This window comes from Rhineura floridana, chromosome 5, assembly GCF_030035675.1.
Source record: "Rhineura floridana isolate rRhiFlo1 chromosome 5, rRhiFlo1.hap2, whole genome shotgun sequence".
NCBI classification, from domain to species: Eukaryota; Metazoa; Chordata; class Lepidosauria; order Squamata; family Rhineuridae; genus Rhineura; species Rhineura floridana.
The window spans coordinates 125,504,952-125,531,044 of record NC_084484.1 but is presented as its reverse complement, the minus strand read 5'-3'; the positions used below and the strand labels follow the sequence as shown (position 1 = coordinate 125,531,044).

At 41.2% G+C, this 26,093-nt stretch overlaps 1 protein-coding gene across 2 annotated transcripts in view; it reads left to right on the top strand.

Moving 5' to 3' along the window:
• LOC133385924 (immunoglobulin superfamily member 2-like) overlaps window positions 1-25,748 on the top strand; it is a 29,325-nt gene extending 3,577 nt beyond the window's left edge. For both annotated transcript variants that reach the window (XM_061629508.1, XM_061629510.1), the window contains 6 exons: window positions 522-938; window positions 8,898-9,278; window positions 10,255-10,671; window positions 17,541-17,954; window positions 20,726-21,121; window positions 25,235-25,748. In XM_061629508.1, the coding sequence (XP_061485492.1) occupies window positions 522-938; window positions 8,898-9,278; window positions 10,255-10,671; window positions 17,541-17,954; window positions 20,726-21,121; window positions 25,235-25,512 (2,303 nt within the window). In that variant the 3' untranslated portion in view covers window positions 25,513-25,748. The remainder of the gene's footprint in view (window positions 1-521; window positions 939-8,897; window positions 9,279-10,254; window positions 10,672-17,540; window positions 17,955-20,725; window positions 21,122-25,234) is intronic.
• The last annotated feature ends 345 nt before the right edge of the window (window positions 25,749-26,093 follow it).

The following is a 26,093-nucleotide window of genomic DNA, read 5'->3' as shown; positions in this document are numbered from 1 at the left end:
ATGGCTGCTTGGCTGGGCTGAGATTGGAGGTCAAAAGTTGTTCAGGCTTATATTGTACAGCAGCTATTGAAGCCTTTGAATGAACATGGAGAACCAGTTTCACCCTGTGACAGCTTCTAAATAAGGTGCCCTAGAAGGGAGTTGCAGGACAGGACAATTTGCCTAATTGTTCTGCCTGTAAGCTCTGGACCTCCATTATTAGTTTGCTTTATCTGGACAGACAGCATGGTATCATACAGCTGGAAAACTATATGATGCTGTCAGAGTCTAGCTCCCTTATAATAAATGACTCTTATTTGTTTAACTTCTGTATCACAGAGGCTCCTTGATAGTCCAGTTTAAATGATGGACCTCCTTATTCCACTAAATCTAATAATTTACCTCTATTTACATTTTTAACATGCTTTTCCTTCAAGGAACCAGGGTGTTATATATGAACCCCCTTATTACCCTCACAACAACCCTGTGAGGCCCTTAATTTTCAGAGGGTTTCTTGTATTTCTATCTTCCTTTTGTTTTAGTAATTCCAGACATGCTCTCTGCCACCATGAAGCCACAGGCTCTCATCCGTGATCAAGGGGATTCATTAGAACTCATTTGTGAAGCGTCAACAGCAACAGCCCAACACACCCATCTTTCTGTTACCTGGTATCTTCTTCAAGAACAAGGCGATGGACAAGCCCAGAGAATTCTTTCTGTGTCCAGAGATTTTGTCTTACTTCCAGGATCCTCCTATAATCAAAGGTTTTCCTCAGGAGATATTAGGCTAGACAAAATTGGGGGCAAACAATATAAATTGTCCATTGTCAACATACAACCCTCGGACCAGGGGGAAGTATATTGTGAAGCAGTGGAATGGATTCAAGATCCTGATGAAACTTGGAAAGATATTGCCCGGAAACAGACAGAAAAAACATCACTAACCATCAGAAGCCTGGGTAAGATCTGTATTTTCCACCAGTCATATATACTGCCATTATGAAAGAGGCTATGAGCTGCTTGAAAGTCTATGAGAGAATTATTGTAAACATATCTCCTAGCAAATGCAAACAACTTGATTCACTATTTTACTCTGAGCTTTCTATACAGCTCTGACAAACTTCACATTCCAAAAAACAAATATTTGACTCCATACAATGAGGGGGAAAGAGATTCAAAAATGCAAGAGAGCCCACTAACATTACATCTTTCATTGGTGGAAATTTAAACAAGATTAGAGCACAAGGGAGGAAGGGCAGGATATAAAATAATAACAAATAATAATGGTAAGCATTGCTTATGAATATTTATAATTTTGAATACAAACTTTGCAAGTGATTCAGTAATTTGAGATTGTGTATCCATGACCAGGAAGGCTGGGAAGGGAGCAATGAAAGAGAAAATTTAAAGCTGAAGACCTCTATGGAGCCAACTATAGTGCTGGCAAGTAGCATTATGTATAAACGTTTGGCTTTTTCATTCCCCAGTTCACCAATGCCTCTCTATATAATCAGCCATTCAGCAAACTATAAAATAAAAATAAGTTAAAATTCTGCTGCTTCGTGGCTCTGTCATAGCAGATTCACAAAGGTTATTGAAGGATGCAAGAGAAAAGCAATCTCTCCATGCAAGGAGAAATGACACTGTCTTCCCTATCAGATGCAGGTGTACAAAGGCTCAACTTAAGAGGGCCTTGGGGTGGGGAGAGGCGCTCAAGGACCATCGATCATACAAGTATAAACCATGAGATTGGCTAAAGAATGCATGGTGTAAAATAGGGGGGGGGAACCACTGCTTCAGTTGCTAAAGTTGTGCTGCTGTTGAAATGTGATGCTGTGCTTGGGAACTGAGGGTTAACTAGCCAATTCTATCCTGTTCCTTTTACCCTCAGTTATGGCTAGTTCTGCTTTGTTTCAACACTGACAGCTTCTATGCATCTTGAAAAACATTCAGCATTTTATGCCAAAGGGTGGCAGGAGACCCAGCTCCCTCCCACACCCAGTCATTGCCAAGAAGATCAGGGAATCTTCTGCTGCACAACTGTGTATTGTAGGGATCTGGGATGATAGTACCAAAGTAACAGAGAGAGGGCTAGGTTCTAGAGCTGGCATAAAAGCATGCTCGCCCTTTGTGTTGATCAGAGGACTCAACACCAAATCCTGTGCCTTGGTATGATGATCCATAACACCAGTGCATTAGGCTCCTAGAGCCCAAATTCTAGTTTTCTAATGAATCTATCAGTGCATCGTTCCACATAGCATTAGAGATCTAAATGTTTGTCCTCCTTCCCTCCCCACATCAGTGCTCCTCCATTTGTTAAATTATGATATGTTGGGCTCTGCTGTGGGATTGGCACTGCAATAACACAGAGAAAGGAATGTGGTGCCTCCCCACAAGGGAGCTGCAATCTAAATTACATAGTACACTTTAGAAATATGACTTGATCTATCTTAACAAGAAGGATGCTTTTTAATCCTCTTCTAGGTTGAAACTACATGGTTAAAAGCTCCACATTGTTGGTATAAGATATTCAGTAAATATTTGTGAATGGCAAATATCTGTTCAGGATTTCTGCTCTGAATTATTTATGAACCAGCATTCAATGCCTTGGATAATTTATATGCAGTAAGCAATTAAACTAGCCTTAGCTATGATTAGCTGCAACATCTTGGTCTTTGGATGCATGGAAAGAGAGGTCTGAAATTTTGTGGACATTAGGGAACACACAGCACAGGAACACAGGAAACATAGAAAGTTGCCTTGTACTGAGTCAGATCACTGGTCCATCTAGCTCCATATTGTCTACTCTGACTGGCAGTGACTCTCTAGGGTTTTAAACAGGAGTCTTTCCCAACCCTGACTGGAGATATCCAGCATTCAACCTGGGATCTTCTGCAGGCTAAGCAGATCTCCTACCTCTGAACTATGGCCTTTCCCCAAACACTCTTACTTTTTTTCAAGATACCAAAGAGTCACATTTGAAGTGGGGAAATGTTTCTGAAATCTACCCTTGGCCACATTCCTCCTTCCTCTTTTTTTTCTGGTTGTGGGAACAGTTATGGCTGACAGACACAAAATAATTTCAACAAAAACAGTTTCAATTTTCTACCTAGCTATTAGCTGTTGTTGAAGTTTCTGCAGGACCTATTCATTCATCCTCTCCACACCTGCTTGTTTTAATCCAAATTATTAAGAGAATCTGTTCATTCTTTCATCTGTAGAACCATCTCACTTAATGAGGATGCAGGTGCTTCACTCAATCACCACATCCACACCAAGGGCCAAACTTAACAGATGTGCTTAACCTGGGCATTTTTATTTTGAAGAAAAAGCAGCCACCAGGTCTCAGTCTGGGATATGTGTCTCCAAATCCTTGATAGCCAAAGGCAGATGAATAATTATATCAGTGGTCCTAGGACAAAGACAGTGTGTGGGGTGGGAATGTTGCCAAGGCTGCATTCATTTTGTAGCTGTAAACAAGTATTAACAAAGTAAGCAGAGTGTTTCATAGAATATGTTAGCTTCCGGCAGCCCCCCACTCCTGCTTTCATGATGAAGATTTTTTTCTCATGAAAATTTGCCATAGGCCTGGTGAAGAAAAAGAAAGCTTCCAGTTGAAAGGCAAAACTGAACCTGTCTTTAAATACTGTTGCTTATGTGTATTTCTATAGTCAGCATGGATTTTTCGCATTCCGCAATGTTAAATTGAAAATACCCCCATGCTATTCTGATCCTTCCCATAAGCTCATTTCAAAACAAAACCTTACAAAACGTATAGTCCTGAACTCAGAAACGCTTAACAACCCTCTAAATTTTCATGGTGACACACAAAACAGTCAGAGAGAATAGAGAGTTCAAAGTGTAAAAAGAGAGAGAGAAAACACCAGATCCCTTTTGGACTTTTTTCTGTCAAGAGTTCTCATAATCTGTTGAAATTAATTAAAATCAGCCATGTTCACAGAGTACCTGAAATTTTATTACTGACCTTGCCCCTTACTCTGACCTTCATCTTCTGCAGTTTAAAAGTTAAAAAAATGCCTGGCTGATTTTTAATTAATTTAAGAAATTTTGGCTTGGACTCAATGATGTCAGGCATGCTCAGTAAGAACCAACTGTCAGTGTTCTAAAAGCCAGACTCCCAGCTGCTGGGCTTACCTAATCAGGGGGCCACACCCACATCAGACTTTGATTTCATGTGAGCCTGTCATGGCTTCCCCTAAAGAATCCTGGGAAGCGTAGTTCGTGAAGGGTGCTGAGAAGAGACTCCTATTCCCCTGACTGAGCTCTAGTGGCCAGACTGGTTTAACAGTCAGCCACTCTGATTGAAGCTTTGTGAGAGGAACAGGCATCTCCTAACAACTCTCAGCACCCTTCACTAACTACACTTCCCAGGATTCTGTGGAAGAAGCCATGACTGCCTAAAGTGAAATAAAAGTTTGGTGTGGATGTGACCAGGGACACCTTTGGTTTAAATTTGGGTGGGAGGCTACATGTGCCTGCTGTAGAATAAAAAGGTGGGGAAAACCCTGACAAAGAATGATACTGTTCCCAATGTTTACCTTTTGGAAAGGAAAGGGGCTTCTCCTCTGCCCAGTGTCCACCCACCCAATCTCCAAGAGGCACATGTTACCAAATTCTTCCAAGCTACACAGCAAGTGGATTGGACTGTGAAAGACCAACCCAAATTGTGTTGGCATTTTGACAAATTTGTAGGGCAGTACAATATCTCCAAGAGGCACATGTTACCAAATTCTTCCAAGCTACACAGCAAGTGGGTTGGACTGTGAAAGACCAACCCAAATTGTGTTGGCATTTTGACAAATTTGTAGGGCAGTACAATATCTCAGAGAGGAGGTCAGGTCACCTGCTCCCCTGGTGCATTCACTATAGCTGCTCAATTTTCCTGCTTTTTAAGGTTTGATAGAAACATCTGTTTGCTATAGGTAAACTGCAAGGTTTTTTGCCTATTAGTGAATAAAAATATTTATGTGAACATCTCTGTTGCTAAGAGGTCTCTTCTGGAAGGTGAAGTCTTGCAGATAAATTGCTCTGTGCAAGCCCAGAATACCCAACACAGATGGTTCCGGGTGGTTTGGCACCATCACAGTATGGTAATAGCTAGTATTGATCATTATGATGCCTTGTCCTTTCAAACTGACAACAAGGAAAGATATCATGTGGGAAACCTCCTAATGAAGAAGCAGAGCAATGATAAGTACATCCTCAGAATAAAACAGATGGAACTGAAGGATGACACATACAGCTCTGAGGTTTCTGAAATTGGGAAGGCTCCCACTGGCTCATTTGCTATTACAGAACAAAAGTCTTCATTGGGCATCAATATAGATGTGAAGCTTAGAGGTCAGTGATGCAGTTCTCCTCCAAACATAATATAGGGAGGAAAAAAATCCTGGGTTGTGGGTTCACTGATGCCATTTGCAAGGAAACACTAAATCAAAACTCAATTGTATAGCATTTATTTATTTATTATTTGATATATATTCCGCGCTTCCTCCCAGCAGGAGCCCAGGGCGGCAATAAGAACTAGATTGGAGCATTCTACAGCATACAATAGTCCTACAGTACAAGTATTCATTCAGAACTGACCAGAGACTCCCAATTAGGCAATCAAACATCACTCCCCAAAATTCTATGGGAGATGTACATTCTGCAAATATGAGGTTTAAGATGGTGAAGAAAGTATCAGGGCATTGGGGAACAAGAAGTGTGCCCTTTTCTCTGTACCATCTTTCCATTGTGGGCTGTAGCCAGATAATAAGAAGTGGAAGTGGTTTGAAAGAGACATCACTTCCTCTGTGGTGTAGCCCATTTCCTGCATTGGCAGCATTTTGAAATTATACAAATTTCTATTAATCAGGAGTAGCAGGATAAATAAGTGCCCCAGGATCCCTCTTTCAAAACTGATTTTGCCTCTCTGGAAAATTTTTTTGTCTGTCTCCAGCCTTGGTTTGCAAAGTAGGAATAGTCTGATGTGGTGATATCATCACCACTTCAGGCTCTCTCTCTCTAGCTTTTCTTTATTGGTCATCTTCATTAGTTAAGGATTCCATTCCAATGCTTTCACTATTTTCCTATTTTTCTCCGTATGCATCTCTTTGTTCCATTGTTTCCTGTCCTATTTTTGTGGGCCTTTCTACAAAGCTCCTCAACTACAAGTTTTGTTCTTTTTTTTAATTCTGGCAAACTGCTCTTGAAAATTTGCATGAGGCAACTATATAGGAATGTCTGTAGCCCAAGAATAGATGGAAGTTTCATTAAGGATGAAGGGAAGCTAAGTTCCCACTCCCTTAAATCTCATGAATATCCCTGCCTGCGAGTTATGTGGCATACCAAAGCTTACTTTGGAGTTCAGGGGTATATATGCTTTAGTTCCTTTTTAACTTTTCTAATTGAGCTGTGGTGTAAACCTCTGTGCAAAGAAGGAGCTGGGAACTAGTAACGAATGTTATCATTGTGGTTTGCTAACCCTTCTGGACTGAATATGAAGTCATCCTCCCAATTACGAAGAGCTTTACATCTCCATATCTCTACAGTGCAGTAATAAGACACACTTTTTAAATCGTTTTTAGTTTGACAAGTTAACATTTCCATTTGCCAGATGAATATGGATACCAAGAGAGTTCTAGTTTTCTGTTATCTCTTTAAATTCTGCCTACTGTTCCCTTTAATAGTATTATTTGATCGATAATTTAATTTGTTATCCCACCTTTCTCCAATGATCTCAGGGAGATGGCATACACAATTCACTTTCCCCCTTCTTTATACTCGCAACAGGCCTGTAAACTAAATTAGGCTGAGAGTGACTGTTCCAAAGTCACTCAGTGACATTCATGACTGGGTGGGAATTTGAACTCTTGATTTCCCCTCCACTAACCCAATGCTCTAATCACAACATCACTATTTCTACTATATATCTAACATGTATAACAGAGCAATCCACATGGTGAAAAGCCAGCCGAGGAGGGGGGGTAGCAGCGGAGGAGTCAGCAGAAAGCTCCGCAGCATCCACTTCCCGCTTGGGAGCCACTGGCCCAGCTGAACACCAGCTCCATCAGGAGTTGTATGCGTGAGCAAGAAGGAAGAAACTGGGTCCCAGAAATCAACCTCCTAGGGAATAAGCACTCCCTGTAAATCCCCACTACAATTTCTTTCCATGCAATTCCATACAATTTCCACCGTGCCCCCAGAATTCATCTTAAGGAGATGAATAGCACTCTGTCCTATTGCTCTGAATCACTGCAGTTTCAGCAAGGCCAAGAAAGTCCATCAATTGAACAAGGCTCTATGATTAAAGAATACATATACAAATCACCACCCTTCAAATATATACATATTCCCCATGCTCTTCCCTACTTCAATACAATATAGATATATATATGCACCTTAAGGGGGTTAACTAAATAGTCGCTTCCTGAGCAACCACACCCAAGACCATCTTTCAGCTCCACACATGCTCTTTCTTCGTCTTCTTTTTTCCACGAGCAGCGTTTGCTCTTACTTCACCCCACCCACAAGAGTGAACCACCTAAAACAAGATTGTGAGTGTTACAATAGCACACCATTATAATATCATATAACAGAACTTTCTTTACTCTTTATTTTTATTTTTCATTCACCATATTTTCTTTTTTCCTAAATTGCTCATAATAAGAGGCTAACAGAGTGAGCATCATTCAGTAGAAAGGAGGGGGAGATAGGACTCTAACAAATAAATTAACCATCTCTAAACTTAGGAAGCCCCCAAATGCAATGATTTGGTATACCATTATCTTGAACAATGCTCCTTTTCAAACTGTTACAAAGGAACATAAGCTCAATAGCACATCTGCAATGAAATCTAAGGAAGGAGGCAGTAAGTCCATTTCCAAAGGTCAAGAAGGCTGGAGCTGGGATAAGAGTCCATGAGTCTAAACTACAAGGAAGCAATGAGTCTACAATGAGTCTAAACTACAATGAAGACTTAAAACTTATACATGAACTGGCTGTCCTGTATGAGGACCCTTTCTGGCTGTCAGGCCCTGATCCAAGCAGGTTTTTTTCCATGCACTTCTCCCTCCTCCTGAGTAGCTTCACAGGTAGCTAGCAGCCAGGGCATTTCAGCAGCAGCTCTGAGGCTCCTGCATGGCTTGTCATCTCCTCTGTTCCTCTAGTCCTGGGGGAGGTGGGTGGTGGTGGTGGTCTGAGAGCCAGCCAGAAACCCAGGCAGCTAGTAAGGAGACTTCCAGTCCTGGGGTACGGATGTCCAAATCCAATGGCTCCTCAAGATAATTGGCAGTGTGAATATCTGCTCTTGGTCCTTATCTGTCCAAATCTTAGGTTTGAGGTCTGGGCAGGGCTAAACCATGACAGAGTGATAGCATTGAATTTGGGGCTTAAGATGTTTAGGATCCATTTTTAGTCATGTCTGAATGGATATCTGTTTCAGACCTCCTTCACAAAATGGAGAGCAGACCAGTTTTGCAACACTTTGTAGCCATATGAGTGCCAAAGTGAAAAGCGTAGATTGTAGGGGACAGTAGACCTCTCAATCACAGTGATCTGTTAAAACCAAAGAATTTGATGATCTCAGTATTATGGGAAACTACATGTTAAGAACCCAAAGGCCACCCAAATGAAAGATGACTAGTCTTTTCACACCTGACATTTGTCCTATGTAGAGGTCACCTCAGTAAAGGATAAGATATCATGATTGTGTACATGATCTCTAAGTAGGAAAGAGGACAAGTGTCAAGAAGTAATCGGAGATGCCTTCCCAAGAACCACTGGGAATGCAAGTAGAAAACTGAAATATCTCCTGTGTCAAAGTGCCAAAATGCAAGTCTATTCTGTATCTTCTGCCTTCTATCCCTTTGATCCATATTTACCCATCTATGTAACTTTCTACCTTTTGTTCACAGAAAGCCACTTGCAATTGTTTGTGGGGGTCAATAAAGAAAAAATCATGGAAGGAGAAACTTTGGTCTTCCACTGTAATGTGAGTTTAGCTGCAAATTCACTATCTGTGAACTGGTGGCATATCCAGAAGGCCAGAGATCCTCCAGTGCTCTTAGCCAGCATGGATCAAGATGGCAGACTAAAGATAGGTACATCCTATTTGGAGCGCAGTGCTCATGGTGAGCTCAAATTAGAGAAGATGGACCATTCTGCTTTCATCTTGACCATCTACAACACTTTAGCTGCTAAGGATACTGGTCTTTATCGCTGTGAAATGACAGCATGGTCCAAGGGCAGGAACTGGAGAAACACACAGGAAATCTCAACAGAAGTTGAACCACTGGGTAAGTTCATCTTGTAGCCTTTCCTTTTCATATACTTCTAGCTATCCTGTCTAATTATCCAGGTTTAACGCTATACACAACTTTGCACGTTGTGGTTCTTGCCTCAAGAGACGTAGATGCAGATAGAGAGTTGGGAAGGGATCATAGCTCATTGGTAGAGTATATGCTTTGTATCCAAATGGTGCCAGGTTCAATCCCTGGCATTTCCATTTAAAGGAGCAGGAGCAGGTGATGTCATAGACCTCTGCCTGAGGCCCTGAAGAGCCACTACCATTCAGACTAGACAGCACTGGGCTACATTAACCAATGGTCTGGCCTGGTATAAGATAATTGTATGAACCAATGGTCTGGTTTGGTCTGGTATAAAGCAACTTCCTAACACTGTAAAAATACTGTGATATTTTTCATCTTTGGTCCCCCCCCCACCCTGGATGTATGGCTGCCTTTTCATTCAAGGTGATCTGGGACCAACCAACTCTAGTTGCAACACAGACAGTGTCTTGCAAAGGCATATAAAGTACTCCTGGAACATCATTCCTGCACTCTTGAATGGTCAATAACTGAGCTGGCTTATTTCTTGACAAGCCCAAGGCAATGTTTTCATGATTTTGACTCAGATGATTTGGAAACAATCCAAGTCAGCAAACATCTGTTCAAGAGAATGGGTGTGATATGATGGAGAGTATATTTTATGACATCTGCCCTTACTTCGGCTATGGGACTTGAGGTTTTAGATAAGTAGTGACTAGTGATAATTCACTGTAGGGCTCAGCAAAAGTCTGTCGGGGGAAACACAGCATCTCTCTGAGTAACAAGGATGCCAACGTCAACTACTCTATGGTAGCCAGGGTTAATGTCCAAAAAAGTAAGGTGAGCAAGATTGCCCACAAATGGAAGTTGGGTGACACTTGGGAGAGCTATTGCCAAGGTTTCTCTGATGCTGATGTAGTGACAATTATTTTCTTTGGGTTAACAGGACTGAATTTGAAAGCTGTACTGAGCAGCAGAGTTCCAAATGTAAAGCTGCATGAAGAGTTTGAACTGTTTTGCAAGGTGTCCACTAATGACGTCACCAACAATGTGCCAATCTCCATCACCTGGCAGTTTCAACCTAGCATAAAGCTGGGTGGTGGCTATCAGCGAGTGGTCAAAGTCACTGCTGGAGGCGCCATCGAATGGGGATTGGGCTTTATGCAATTCCAGAAGAAAACAAAAATTTCGAAACTCTCTTCTTTCTCCCAGCTCATAATCCACAGTGCCACATGGCAAGATGCAGGGTTGTATAGGTGTGAAGCAGAAATCTGGAGGAATGCATGGCAAGCCAGAAATTTGTCTATGGTAGCAGCTGCCATGGTATTCTCTAATCCTGTTGAGATAAAGGTCACAAAACCAGGTAGGTGCTTTGCAACCATTACCTTCGTCAAACCTTTTGCTTTTGCCACAGTATTAGCCACTGTCCTCTGGGAAATTTATCTCAAAAGTTTGGATGGATAATTCTGGAAGCACCATCCAATTGGTTGAATGTTATATATTTTATGTTGTGCTATAGAGTTGGCAGACAGCCCAAACATCCACCCCTGCCCTGCCTTATGACATTTAATTTATTTAAATTTCCAGCCAGCCTATTCTCAAGTGGCAGGGAATAATGGGTTAGGGTTGCAAGAGTTCTTCCTCAACTATCTGTTTAGTCATGAAGCTTACCAATTTGCTTTGGGCAAATCACTATCTCTCAGTCCAATTTGTCCCTTAAAGTTGCTGTCAAAATATTAATCCATTGGGCAACATCTTCCCTTGGTGGGAAGCCAACTAGATACAAGATATCCATATACATTGTGTATTAAAAATGTAGCACACACAAAAAAACTCATGGTAGAACTCCTAAATTACTTAGTTTAGATGATAAAAAGCCAGCCAAGATAGAAAATATCTTTAAATGCTTCTGAAAAACTTTGGGAAATCTCCAAGTAAAGTGAGTTTTACAGCTATGGTACAGGCATGGCACATGATTCTGTGTAACCTGATTGTTTGAACCCGACCATAAAGTCAAGAATAGCCTTTTCACTACAATGTGGGAAAATGGATTCAAGATGAATATTCCTATTTTACCAGTTCAAAATTTTGACCTGTGTTCTGATTTTGATGAACCACTTACATGAATGAGCATTATTTATTCTCACAATATCTTTGTGCTTATAGCAGACCATCAGTATTCTTGAGATATTCCCCTTAGTGGTAAACTATGAAACAACAATGCAGTACAGTGAAAACCTCTGCACTTTAATGATTGTTTAACAACTACAAAGTCCAAGGTGCAGTGTGACTGTTATCAAAACATAGATTTGACAAAACCGTGACTATGAAAATCCACTAGACAATACTGGAAAATGCAGAATTCTTCCTGACGGGGATTTGCACATGCAAAAGAGTGTTCATCTTAGATGTCATAATGAGACATAGGGGAGAAGATGGTCTCTTAGTTTCATGCCATTTGCGATCATTACATTAAATTTTAAATTTAAAGTAATGTAAATTTAAATTTTGCTCCCCACCCAAAAAAACCCCACCCCTACAGAGAGATGGTTGTAGACTGCTCCTGAAATTTGAATGGTCCAGCTTCAGGTATACTTGTTTATGGACATGATCTGGCTTTAACCAGCAGAAACCCTAGAAATATGTGTGTGCTTTTTATTGAACCTTCAACCTACTTCTCCTTGCACTCCACTCAAACTGATACAACACTGCAAATGTACAAGGAATGTTATAACAATCTGAAGAAAAACAAGTCAGACTCTTTATGATAGATATAGATAATCCCTAAGAAAACCTGCAACATTATAAGTGGCAAAAGAAGCATTGATGACCGCATACACACTATACTTTTAAAGCACATTACCTCCACCCCAAAGAATCTTGGGAACTGTAGTTTATCCCTCACAGAGCTACAGTTCCCACCACCCTTAACAAACTGCAGTTCCCAGGATTCATTGGTGGTGGGGGGGTGTACTTTAAATGTATGGTGTGTATGCAGCCATTATGCCCATCTGAATGATTTGGTTACATCTGTTTTTCAATTTGTGTAATGTTTTACCATGGTTATTATTTTAAAATGTTTTAGATGGTTTTAATTGTTTTTAAAATGTTTTATTTTTAATTTGTATTGCTTCCCTGATGTGTTAACTGCCCTGGACCTCTTTAGGAGAAAGGGCAGGATATAAATTTAATAAAATAAATTAAAATAGAATAAAACCCTCTTAATTTTAAAAAAATCCCATGTTCCGCTTGTCAAGATTAAGCAACAACTTAACATGACAGCAGAAACTGAAAGCTACTTGCAATACATTGGATGAATGCTGTGGAAAGGGGGAAATGTTTTGGGTTTTTCTGAAATGCCTCATACTGGGGGCTTTCCGCACCCACTCTGGGTAGACATTGGTTATTGCAGAGATGCACATTGACAGTCTGTGCATATAATGTGAAGCAGTTGCCGGGTTCTTTTGCATACTTCAGTTGCCACCGCAGAGAGAAAAGACTGCACTGTCAGCAGCCGGGTTTAAAGCAACAGAGGAAAACTGGAGATTGTGCTCAGTTAATTAAGCTGAAGTGGGTTCTGATTTCTCCTTTCATGTCATCTCTCTTTAGCAAGGCCACCGTAGCTGACAGGAAACTTAAAAGCAATCGCTAGGGTTTCCTTAGAGATGTTAACTTTGGAAATACTGTAGCAGCTTTTGTAATGGACATCTTCAGATGGAAATTGAATATACTGCTCAGGGATCTAATGAGAATAATGAAAGAATGAAAGAGCAGAGTTTCTCAAGTAGATGCCTCAATTACAGTCCTTTCTCTTTTTCTGTGTTCTTGCAGAAACCCTGATAAGTAGTGGAATGAAGTGGTTCAGGCAGCATCTTGATCAGAGAAGCCCCCTCAGTCCTTTCCCCAATTCCTGCGGTTTTGGTTTATACTCCATCCCAAAACCTCTTCATGGCTCATCAGAAGTGACAAAATGTGACAACCAGAAAGTTGCCATTTCCACATGTTGGAAAGGTTAACTAGCCAAAGCACCCACCATACACTTTCTGATAATTTTCACTTAGGCAGCAATGTGCACTAAACCCTTTAATGGGAATGTGAAGGGCAAGGTGTAGAGAAAGTGAGAATTAAAATGAAAAGCAGGGCAGGTGAGGGAGGAGAAGTAGGGAGATGACCACGCAGGTACTCTGAATGCGAGAACATCGGAGAGAGCCCATCCATACCTAACCTCAAAATCCACATTTTCAATATTCGGTTGGTGACCTCAAGATGATGATGATGATTTATTAAATTTCTATTCCGCCCTTCCTCCCAGTAGGAGCCCAGCACAACAAACAACAACACTAAAATCCCTCTAAAACATCTTAAAAACAGACTTTAAAATATTAAAATAGCACATCTTTAAAAATATATTAAAAATCTTTTTTAAAAAACCCTTTAGAAACATTTTAAAAAGCAATTCCAGCACAGATGCAGACTGGGATAAGAACTCTAATTAATAGGCTTGTTGAAAGAGGAAGGTCTTCAGTAGGTGCCAAAAAGATAACAAAGATTATGCCTGTCTAATATTTAAGGGGAGGAAATTCCAAAGGGTAAGTGCCACTACACATTAAAGGTCCGTTTCCTATGCTGTGTGGAACAGACCTCCTGATAAGATGGTATCTGCAGGAGCCCCTCACCTGCAGAGCGCAATGATCGACTGGGTATATAAGGGGTTAGATGATATTTCAGGTATCCTGGTCCCAAGCTGTATAGGGCAGCCTTTCCCAACTAGTAGGCCACCAGATGTTGCTGGACCACAACTCCCATCAGCCTCAGCCAGCATTGCCAATGGTCAGGAAAGATGGGAATTGTGGTCCAACAACATCTGGAGGCACACTGGTTGGGAAAGGCTGGTATAGGGCTCTGTACAGCAAAACCAGAACTTTGAACTTGGCCCTTGAACTTAGCTAATGGGCCATCAGTGCAATTGTTTCAGCAGCAGGGTGACATGTTGATGATACCCTGCCCCAGTGATGCTGCTGCATTTTGCACCAGCTGCAGCTTCCAGACCAATCCAAAGGGCAGCCCCACATAGAGTGCATTACAGTAATCCAGCCTGGATGTTACCAGTGCATAGACAACGGTGGTCAAGCTATCCATACCATGTCCTGTTTGCGGTCAGATTTATTTGTTAAAACCCAATTTTCAAGCATCTGTATGTGTGGGCTTTTTGTTGTTGTTGTCTAATTTGCTTTTGCATTTTGTCGCACCCCTTAGTCCACCCCATTACAATGATTGGTCCATAATGGTAGTTTGCTTTTCATGTCCTCTTCCAGAAGCATGCAAAAATGGGTATATATATTTAATTAATATACATGCACAGGTTTATGTTTAAATCGAAATTCCTTCAACTGCATTTTTATTTATTATTATTACTAACAAACATTACTGAAACTTTTTTTAATAAAATACCTTTGTCTGGGTTTTTACATACAACATGGTTCATACTACTTAAAATTTACTAATACAGAGGGACATTCCGTGTTTTCAATTAATTGTTTGCATAATATTGCAAAATTTAAGTGGAAACATTATTTATTAAACATTTGATTTTACATTTGATTGTAAAATAGTAGCTAAAAAAATAAGCAATGAGATACAGCTACAGAAGCGAGGAGGATAAAGTCCCTGGTTCAGTACCAGAAGCAGGAATGAACTGTAAGAAAGGAGGAGACGTGGATAGAGGGTGAGATCTAACCCAGTCATCCACCCATAGTAAAAAAAAATGGGGAAAGAAATCCTCACTACAGATGTTAGAGTAGTTAATAATCGGGACAAAAATAATCATTTGTTTATAGCAAAGTATAGGAAATGTGGATTTCTCTAGAGAAAGTCTGAAATGATGGGGAACGTCATATGGATGCCAGCAAATTAATGGATGCACAAGGGGGTTACATTGCAGATCAACAAATAATTGTGTGTTAGAACAAATTAAACCAGAACTATCACTAGAAGTTAAAATGATGAAACTGAGGTTACTTTGGACACATCATGAGAAGACATGATTCACGGAAAAGACAGTAAAGCTGGGAAAAACAGAAGGGAGTAGAAAAAGAGGACGACCAAACAAGAGATGGATTGATTCCATAAAGGAAGCCACAGGGCTGAACTTACAAGATCTGAACAGGGTAGTTCACAACAGATGCTACTGGAGGTTGCTGATTCATAGGGTAGCCATAAATTGTAATCAATTTGGAGGCACATAACAACAACAATGGATAGGCCCAGAGAGAGAGAGATGGATAAGATGGATAGTGTTCAGTCATTTTCCAGACCTCTCTCTAGACCTCTGTCTCAATCTAGTCAGAACTCTGCAGTTGGGCCATTGATATTTTAAAATCTCAATACAGCAAAAACTAAAGTGGAGGTAGAATTACTGTGCCTAGTTTGATTGCATTCAACAGAAGTTTGCAATAATGTATAATATATATATAACTTACTGTATACATATAACATAATTAAACAATGGGTGGTATCCAACCCTAGTCCTACTCAAGAGTGGATTACCTGAAATTAATGAATCTAAGTTAGCCACGTCAATTTATTTCAATGGGTCTACTCTAGCATGGGACACAGCTCAGTATCTCAAAACAATGTATGTCAGTAAAACAAATAAGAAAGACAAAAGTAAATCATATATGAAATGTCAAAATACACAGATACAACATAAAAATGCAACATACAGTATAGATCATAGAAAATCTTATAAATATTATCAAAAAATCCCATATTACAATTACCAAAATCATTCACATACACAATCACACTACACAAAACTAATCTGAACACAGACTCCCACATACCCAGTCACTTATCACACTTCACCCACCACATCACTCCAGCCACCCAATTCTCAACATTCAACTAACCAGTAATCATAGTACCAAAAAATTGTCCCCTGAATAAGAACAATAGCAGCAGAAAAACCCCTACTTTTTTCTGCCTCATCTTTCACCTGGAGCAATATAAACACCCTCTTCTGACCATTGGAGATTAAGTTCTTCCCCACCAACAGACTCGCACCATCTCATCTTCACTATCTCATAGGAAGCAGCCCAGTCAATCAGATAAAAACAGTCTCCCTTTGTGATGCCATAGGGTGCTGCCCCTGTGCCATTATACCCTTAAAGGACACTAATGCCCCAAGAACAACCAATAAAAAAGGCAGCAGCAACACTGTGAGGACACCAAAGCAGCAACCCCAAAGGGATGACCTTTTTTTGGTCTCATTCAGATAATTAAAAATCGGAAAGTAGTGAGCTAGATTTCAAGGGACTCTTCCTTGATGCTAAACAAAACTGTAGTTTTAATAATTGGTTCCTGAACTTGCTTTTTCTCTCCTCCCTACTCCTTCCCTTTTCTTTGTTTGCCACATCTTTTAGGTTGTAAGTCTGAGGGCAGGAACTGTTTTACTACTAATCTTTATACAGTGCTGTGGGAGACTATTCAGCTTAAGAATGGGGTAAAATAAATGTAATCAAATAAAAGTCAATGGTGGAAATATGTTGGGGATTTTATCATATTTGCTACAACCATCAACAATATAGACAGAAGAGAAGACGAAGAAGCAATGGATGCTCTCCTTTTAAAAATATTGAAGCCAGCAGTTATTCAGTTTTGTCTCTAGCACTATTTGGAACTCGTAAATTAGAGCACAAGTAAAACAAAACATGGTAACCCCATGGTAACTGGAGATAATTCTCAGATGGTGCACTTGGTATAGTATATTGATATTAAAATACAATTCTTATACGGAATGTTCAGTTAGCACAATAACAGTTCAGATCTGAAATCTTCAAATGATCCTTGAACAGAGAAATGTATTTGCTAATATTCTCCATTCTTGCCTGCCTTTTTATTCTTCAAAGCTTCCTCTTTCCCTCCCCCCCAAATTCTGTCTTGTTAGAATATATAATTTTGAGTAAAACAGCAAGGTAGTTTTGTGGCACCTTAAAGACAAACAACTTTATTGTGATATATAAACTTTTGTAGGCTAGTCTACTTCATCTGGTGCAGCCCACTCTAGTCCAGGAAAGTTTATGGTGCAACAAATCTGAGTCTTTCAGGCGCCACAAGGCTTTGTTTTTGCTGCAACAGACCAACACAGCTACCCCTCTGAACATTATTTTTGAGTGGTGTTTTAATAATGATGTCAATATTAGCTAATTATTCTCTTTTTTCTTCTTAATCTAGAAATCAAGCTAAGAGTCAACATGGATGCGAAGTTTCTGGAAATCTCTAGCAAGGAAGATATAGAAATTGACTGCAGAATCCTGTCATTGACCAATGAGGATTCTCAGTTAGGAGTTACCTGGTATTTTGTCCCATTTTCTCCTGTGGATGCAGTTCCACTGCTGATTATAAAAACTAATTATAGTAACGTATTAGAATATGGGGAAGCATTCAGTTCTCCACATCAGAAATCCAGGTTCCATAGTGAAAAGGTCTCCAAATACCTGTACCAACTGCTTATTCTGTCAGGGGATTATGATGCCCATGGTAAATATTACTGCATAGTAGATGAATGGATCTGGTCAACAGATGGTGGCTGGTACAAACTTGGAAAGATGGAGTCTGGAAAAACCACAGTGCATTTTACGCTTTCAGGTAACCACATTTTTTTATTTCTGGATCTTTTAGACCAGAGGGAGCCAATGTGGTACCCTCTAGATGTTGTGGACATTTCCCATCAGCCACAGCCAATGGTCAGAGATGATGAGAGTTGCTGTCTACAGCAAATGGAGTGCACCATGTTGGGTACCCCTGTTTTAGGTAGTTAATACCCTTTCACAACAAAAGTTCTCAGAGCAGCTTTGAATCAAAATAAATAAAATCTAAATAACTACATTAAAATAGATCAGCCATAACAATACTATAATCGTCTAACCAAATAAATATCAAATTTGAAACATTAAAAATGCCTGGGGTTAGAAGGGAAAAAATCATCTGACCCTGAAATGACAACAGACTGCATCTGCAATTCTCCTGATTCAGCTCGGCTGGGGTACCATTACAGAAATGGGAGGGCTGGTGCAAGACATAGTGCTGCATGAGGAAGTTAGACCACGCACCACTGCTGTTGACTCTGCTCCCCCTAGCTTACCCTTTTGGTGGTAGCGCTGGAGATCTCAATGCTACACTCTGAGAAAGAGAATGAGGCATTGTGAGTGAGGTCACATTGGAAAGTGCCTGTCATGATAGCAAATTTTAAAGATTCTTTAAACTTTTAAAGTGATTTTAAAAAGTAGCTGGTGGCACAGCACAGACGTTCTCTAGGGTGACGTCACTTCCCTGCTCTTCCTTGGAGCAAGGTATGGGGAGGCACTTCACAGAGTAACTGCACCATCGCCACTTTGCTGGTGGGCATAAGTAAGCAAGCAGGCATTAGTAGGGAGCTTGCAGTAGTGGCCAGGTGGCCAGTTATAGCCATAGCAACCATTGGCAGTGGTAGTAATGGGTAGACCTGCAGGCAATAGATGGGGGCTGCACAATCTGCCACCCTTCCCAGTTTGCCACCAGAGCCACATTGGCTCAGTGTGGTTCATGATAGGCCTGATCCTGAGAAAAGGACACATCTACCTCATCTTGATGGCAGTGGGATCTGGGACAGAGCTCAATACATAAGCACTTGGGAAGAAGGGGTCCCTCAGAGATCCAGGTCTTAAGCTGTTTAAGGTTTTATAGGTCAGTACCAGCACTTGTACCAAATAGTCTTCAAAGGCAGCCCCGTGTACAACACATCACAGAAATCCATGTGGGATGTTACTACAGCATGGATAGCTGTGGCCATGCCTAGAATGTAATGGAATGATATTCCCTGTACTAAACTACAAGATTAAGTAAGTTTTCAGTAAAAATTGTACCCTAGATATTAACCCATGGTGAATGGAGACATTAGAGGTTGTTCTACCTCCTGTCTCCTCTGTCTCCACAATAGTAACTAAGCATATGGTCCAAGCAATGTGTGACCAGATTAGCCTGTGTAATGCATTATGAATCCTTTCCACTCTGTATGTTTCTTGTACTGGCTTTTCAAGCCACAAAGCCATGTTTGTTGCTTCTAAATCATCTTATATTGGCCTGTTATTCAACCTTTATCCTTTTATTAACTAATATTACAATCACAACACCAATGTGGATATCACTAGCTCTCAGGAGAAGGCATACTAATATTGGTTTCTTATTGGTCAGTTCTAACCACCACCACCCAAAAAAAGTAAGACAGATATTCATAGCCAATGCAATCCTTTCTGTGCATGCATAACTGTATCCGGAAAAGATTCCAAGAGCATTGCTAATTCCCCAAGTTAGTGCTTTCAATGAATACATACACTTTTAGATCTGGTAGCCTTGGTATCCCTGTATGATATCGTGATGAGTGTGCATGTGACTGTTGTCATAATATGATAACCTTTCACATCTACCACATATTTTTGGTTCATAATAGGCGGGGGGAGGATACTTTCAGATCCAACACAAGAGAATGATTTATTTTTTGTTCTACGTGACTGAGATGCCTGCTTCCAGGTTGGTCTCCTTTCAGATAAGCACATCAGCCTGCTGTTTGAAATTATAGATCTCCCAGGTTTAATAATTTGTTCTTATAAACAGCAGCTCCAACATGAACACATAAACAGATTTACTCATAAGTAAACTCCAGACTACTGTCTGAAGCAGAAGCTTGCAGGCATATTTTCCTCACAATGTTTGTCTAGACAAGTTAGTAATTCTTTAAGAAGGCACTGATTCTTAAAAAATCCAGATGAGAATACTCAATATCAGTGACTCCACCAAGTTACATAAAACATGGCTTGGACCAGCTGTTTCTGGTATGTCCTGGAACATTTCCTGAGGGTAGGGAATACCTAGTGCCAACAAACAGTTATTAGAGTGCTTTGAGATGTGAAATCAGGTGTGTAGTGCTGTCAGGACGCTTTGGGGCTCTGTCCCTATGTTTTTTGCAGGCAGTCCCCCTCCCAGTCCCCTCCAATCCTCAACCTCCACCAACACGGAGGAGAGGGCAGGAGAGGTGGACCCCTTGGGTGCAATGATAGAGCAGAGGCTTCAGCATCAGCCTCCCTAGCAAGGCCAGACTGCAGAGGAGGAAGAGGTACAGGAACAGGAAGCACCACACCACAGGGCAAGAGACAGGCTGCAAGCTGGGGTGGGTGAAAAATCCACTTAATTCTGACCACAGGGGGGTTGGAAGGAGGGTTGCTCAAGTAGTGTGTGTGTGAGAGAGAAGAGGCTGTGAGGGGGTGTGGCTGTGAGAGGGCACAACATGACTCATGAAGGGACCCAGCACTTCTAAATTTGCTGCTATACTACTGTGTGAAATGTTATGCCCAATAAAGCTTTTCCCCCTTGTTTACCACCAGAAAATAAACCGTTCATTGAAAGAACAAACTACAGCATTACTGTCACCGAAAATGAGGATGTGATCTTGAATTGTACCCTGCAAAACCCAATACAGCCCACATCCCACTTCTCCATCAGTTGGTTTAAAGTGTCAGAATATTCCAGTACTGAAACGCTAGTGAAAATGAAAAATAATGGTATCCTTGAGTATGGCGATGGGAAGATGACAAGGAGGTTGCAGCCCCACTGCCCGTCTGTTGGTGATTTTCGTCTGGTCCTGCAGAATGCAGAAATGGCAGATGCTGGGCTGTTCTACTGCCAGGTGGAAGAACTGCAGGCAATCAACTGTAATGCTACACGAGTCCAACATGCATTGGGTCAATCGGGATACAGCCAGCTTGTTGTGCTCCCTTCAGGTAATGATGATCCGACTTCTGTATGTACATCACTTTCAATGCTGAACTCTCCAGCCTTATACCTGCAGGCTTCCCATAGGCATCTGGTTGGCCACTTGTAAGTACAGGGAACAGACTAGATGGGCCTTTGGTCTGATCCAGCAGGACTCTTCTTAAATTAGAACAACTGAGCTGTATAATGCAGTAAGGGAGCACTGGTGAAGGTCCAGACTGAGCAGTTTGAGTTTAGGGTTCACTTGTTTGCCGTTCGAAGGGGGATAGTTGGAGAATTCACTTTTGGGCCAAAGCTGACCTTACAGCAAGGTAAACTGAAGCAGATTCCTGGGAAAGAGCTTCCGATGGACTCTCTCTTTCTGGCTTTACCTTGCTACTTTGGCTTTTCCTTTTTAGTTCTACTGATGAGTAATGTAGTCTCTTTCTAGACACTCCTGAAGTACTACAGTTCCCAGCAGTTTCTGTAACAGATACAGAAGTAAAGGGGGCCCAGAAGCAAAAGCTAGTCAGGGGGGTTAGAAAGGGTTGTGACCTTAGTGATTAGAAGAACTGTGACAGGGATAAAGAGGTTAAAACAACTCACCATCTAAAAAGATTTTATTCTTAGGCAAACGTCAAATAAACACAACACTAGAGGGGAAGGAAGGAACAGCAGGGCTTGATTGCAGAGTTAAGACAAGGCAAATCAATAGGAAGAGGATTAGTACTTATAGGTTAGAACAGTGGTTCCCAACCTTTATGAGTACAGGACCCCCTTTATAAGCTTAAAACTTTTTGTGACCCCCTCCCCTCAGGGAGGCAGGCTGGCTGCCAGGAAGGAAGGGGGAAAGCAGCCTTTCCTTGCAGCCTTCCTTCTTTTTGCTTCACAAAAAAAGCCCTCTCCTCTCATTCTGAGCAAGGGTGTTGTCAGCAGTGGCAGTGCAAGGAGATGGGAGTCAGTGATAGTATTCCCCTCTTCTTCCTGGTAGCTTCACCCTCAGCCTCCTTTGGCATCTGCCATGTGTTCTATAGGCAGATGCCTGCCCTTGGTGTGCCTGAAAGACACTCTGGCACTTCAGCAAAAATCCTCCCCTTTTGTTTGGAGCAAGGGGGAGGTGTCATCTGCAGCCGCAGTGGGAAGCAGAAAGTGTCCAGGGAGTGAAGACTAAACAAAAATAAATTCATTTCTTTACTATTCGTGGCCCCTCTGATTACTTCGTGCCCCCCCTGGGGGTCATGGCCCCCAGGTTGGGAACCACTGGGTTAGAACATAAGAAGAGCCTGCTGGATCAGGCAAATGGCCTATCAGTCCAGCATTTTGTTCTTACAGTGGACAACCAGATGTCTATGGGAAGCCCGCAACCAAGACCTGAGTACAATACCACTCTCCTCTCCTGCAGTTTCCAGTAACTTGTATTCAAAAGCATACTGCCTCTGACAGCGTAGGTAGAACATAATCATTGGTTTAACTCCAACCATCCTCTCTGGAAAAAACATGAATTGATTAATATTATAACCAATGTCAGTTCATTCAAATAACAGCTCGCATGAATGATCTACTAATATGAGAGGCATAATATGTGAAAGAAGAGTACTCATGGGAGACATCAGTACAGCTTCTGTGAGCAGGATACACTAAGAATGTGGAAATCCCTGATTCTGGAAGCTATCACTGCATCTTCTCTGAGAAGATGCAGTGATAGCTTCCACATTTCATTGCTTCTGTGAGCTCATATTTACAAAACAGAATAAAAATCCATAACAAATTATTCCACTGGCAATCAAACAGTTAAAACAGAAATCTTAGGCGTGGTAGGGGAAGCAATAGGCACGGTAGTCTGTTGCAGCACAAATAACAAACAGACTTGTGGCATGGTAAAGAACAACAAATATATTGTGGCATAATGTTTGTTTGCCAGAACCCACTTTCTAACATATGTTAAGTCAAGGGGGTCCATGGGAACATTTGCAAACCAGAGAAACCGTTGCAGGTATCACACAAACATATCACAGACATGTAAACACCACAACCTGGATCATCACCTTGTAGTGGTGAGTGGGCTTGTGTTTTCTAATAAACCCTGTAAGAAATGCCATCAGGAGTCATGTACTCCCAGCAGGGTTACCCATGGTGGTAAGGTCAAGGGAGAGGAACCAGACAAAGAACGATCCAAGAATGTCCTCAATGGCAGACCAGGTGGAGGATAACAATGTGTATGTTACAACGGCTGTGAAGGTGGATGAAGGCTGCAGCAGATAAAAGACTTCCAATCATCGTGGTATCCATGCCATTCGATCAAAGGCTTTTTCTGTCAAGATGGTGTATTGATCGTTGTGCACTGATCTTCCCACATAAAACAAATTCACACACAGGCGTCTTCCAATATTTTGGAGACAATCTTACTTGGACCACATTCACACTATACATTTATTCCACTATTATTCCACTTTAAACAGTCATGGCTTCCCTCAAAGAATCATGGGAATTGTAGTTTGTGAAGGGTGTTGAGTTGTTAGGAGACCGTTAGGAGAGCTCCAATTCCCAGAATTCTGTGGGAAGAAAGTGTGACTGTTAAAGCACTCTGGCCGCTGGAGCTCTGTCAGGAGAACAGGAGTCTCCTAATTGCTCTCAGCTTCCTTCACAAACTACACTTCCCAGGATTCTTTGGGGGAAACCAGAGCTGTTTAAAGTGGAATAATAGTGGAATAAATATGTAGTGTGAATGTGGTATCGGTCACAAGTGATCACCACTGAATGCTTCTTTTAAGCCTAATTTTGTTTTTTGGGGGGAAGAGATCCTCTGGGCACCACAGAAGGCATCTGAGGGTGCATTAGTGCCTCCTGGCACCACATTAGTAACCCCTGTAAGTGGTCATCTTAGTGAGTAGGCAATAGGTGTGTAAATCCTAAGTACAGAAAGCAGTGGTGGCTGGTCCATTAGGGCAAATAGGGTGCTGCCCCACTAACCTTAGTCTGTCCTCTGCCAGCCCCCTCCCACTTGCTTTCTTACTTGCAACTGGTCTAGGGGATGGCACTGACTGCCAGTTTCCTCTTCCTTTGTTTTAGCACTGCTATCCTTGTAGAATTTAGCAAGAAGGTCAATATGGGCAAAACTAGAATTGATTTACTCTGCCTGCCTGTGATTGGCTCTGCCTCTGCCTATGATTGGCTCTGGCTCCACCCACTGTGGGGTGCCCTGTCTTCCGTCCCACCAGTCCCAATAGGCACCAGCTGCCACTAACAGAGCTAGAATTTTTTTTTCTGCTGCTGTTATAAAGTGAGGCCATAAGAACAAGCAATGCAAGATATAGCAATAGGTGTGTCAAATTATGACAGCATGATCCAATTAGTGTTAAGAACCACTCACTGCCAGCTAACATCCACTGATGATGAATAGACATATCAAAATGAATAGTATAAGTAAAGAGGGATAATTATTTTCTCTAGCTACTTGCAGTTTCTACTGAGTCCAAGTACCATGGTATCAAATTTGTTAATGAATTCCAGTTCAGATTTTTATTGTAACATGGTGACTTTAAGATCTGGTATGTAGTGTCTTGGGAGGCTGAAATGCTCTGATAGTGGTTTATGTGTCCATTTATGATCTTGCATAGGTTTTTACCAGGCTTATAAAAATGGCATAAGGGCATGTTGGCAGATACAGTAGGGCCCCACTCATATGGCGGGTTATGTTCCAGACCCCCGTCGAAAAGCGAAAACCACTAAAAAGCAGAACTCTGTCAATAAAATGGTGCCCAATGCCCAAAAAATGCCATAAAAGCGGAACAAGCACCATATGAGTGGGGCCTTACTCTAATTGAAAGCCGCCATATTAGCGGAACACCGAAAAGCGGAATGCCAAAAAGCGGGGGCCTACTGTAATGGCAAATTATAAAATGGTGTTAAAACTGCAGTGCAGACACATTCCAAGAATGAAAAGGTGGCAACCTGTCCCACCTATTATGCACATGATCTGAATATAAATATTCAGTCACAGATGCCTTGCTTGAATATCTATTAGAATGGGTGCTAATGAAGACTGTGTATTTTTTAAATGTATTCAACCTTTTTGCAGCCTGAACAGATGTAGAAAATTAAAGATAAGCAGTCATGGTTTTTTTCTTTTTCTTTTTTTTCAGCATCAACCAATTCTTCCCAGATCTGTTCTTCTCCATCACTTTTCCATTTCATTTTATTCTACCCTCTGGTTCTGTTCCTTATCCTGATGGCTATTTTCCTCTTCTTGCACTTTAAAAAGAAACATGTTCAGAAGAAAAAACTGAATCTGGGAGAAAGCAAGACATCTGGTGAAGAGCTTGAGGTGGTGGCACCAGCCCACTTCAAATTCAGTGACAAAAGTAGTAGCAATGCTGCAGAGGAAGTAATCCATCGTCTCAAGGCTAATGAAGAGGACTGACTGTTCCCTGAAGAGTGGATAGAGCCATTTGATGTCACGTGGAATGCAAATGACTCTTTTCTTCAGGCAGTTAAAGTAGCCATGGTTATGGATTGCTTTTCTGTTCTCTGTAGCATCCATTTGAGGTCCTCCCAAATTGTCACTTCTGTCTTATCCCACCCCTGTGAATCCAACAAACTACATAACTCTTGAATTCCATTTCTTTGCAAAAATAGGCATTTAAATCTTAACTCACAAGAATAAAAAAGAATGCTTTTTATTGGATTTTGCACTCTGATTTATTATGAATAATCAGTAATTTAGTCAATAATATGTAGAGCTGAGCCAACACAAAGGGGGGGCATTTTCATAAAAAACATTGTCCCCTGCAAAATTTACACTGCCCACTATAGCAATTGCCTGGATGAATAACTGCAAAATGTCCACTCATTCAAAGGCAGGACATGAAGTGCTGGCTCATTCTGGTTTAACTTTGTGACATCATAACATAGTCATCTCAGGTTTGCTTTGTAGTATCATGAAGCCAAATTTGACTGGTGATGCAGTTTCATCAAGATGGTCCCTGACTGGTTGAATGTCTC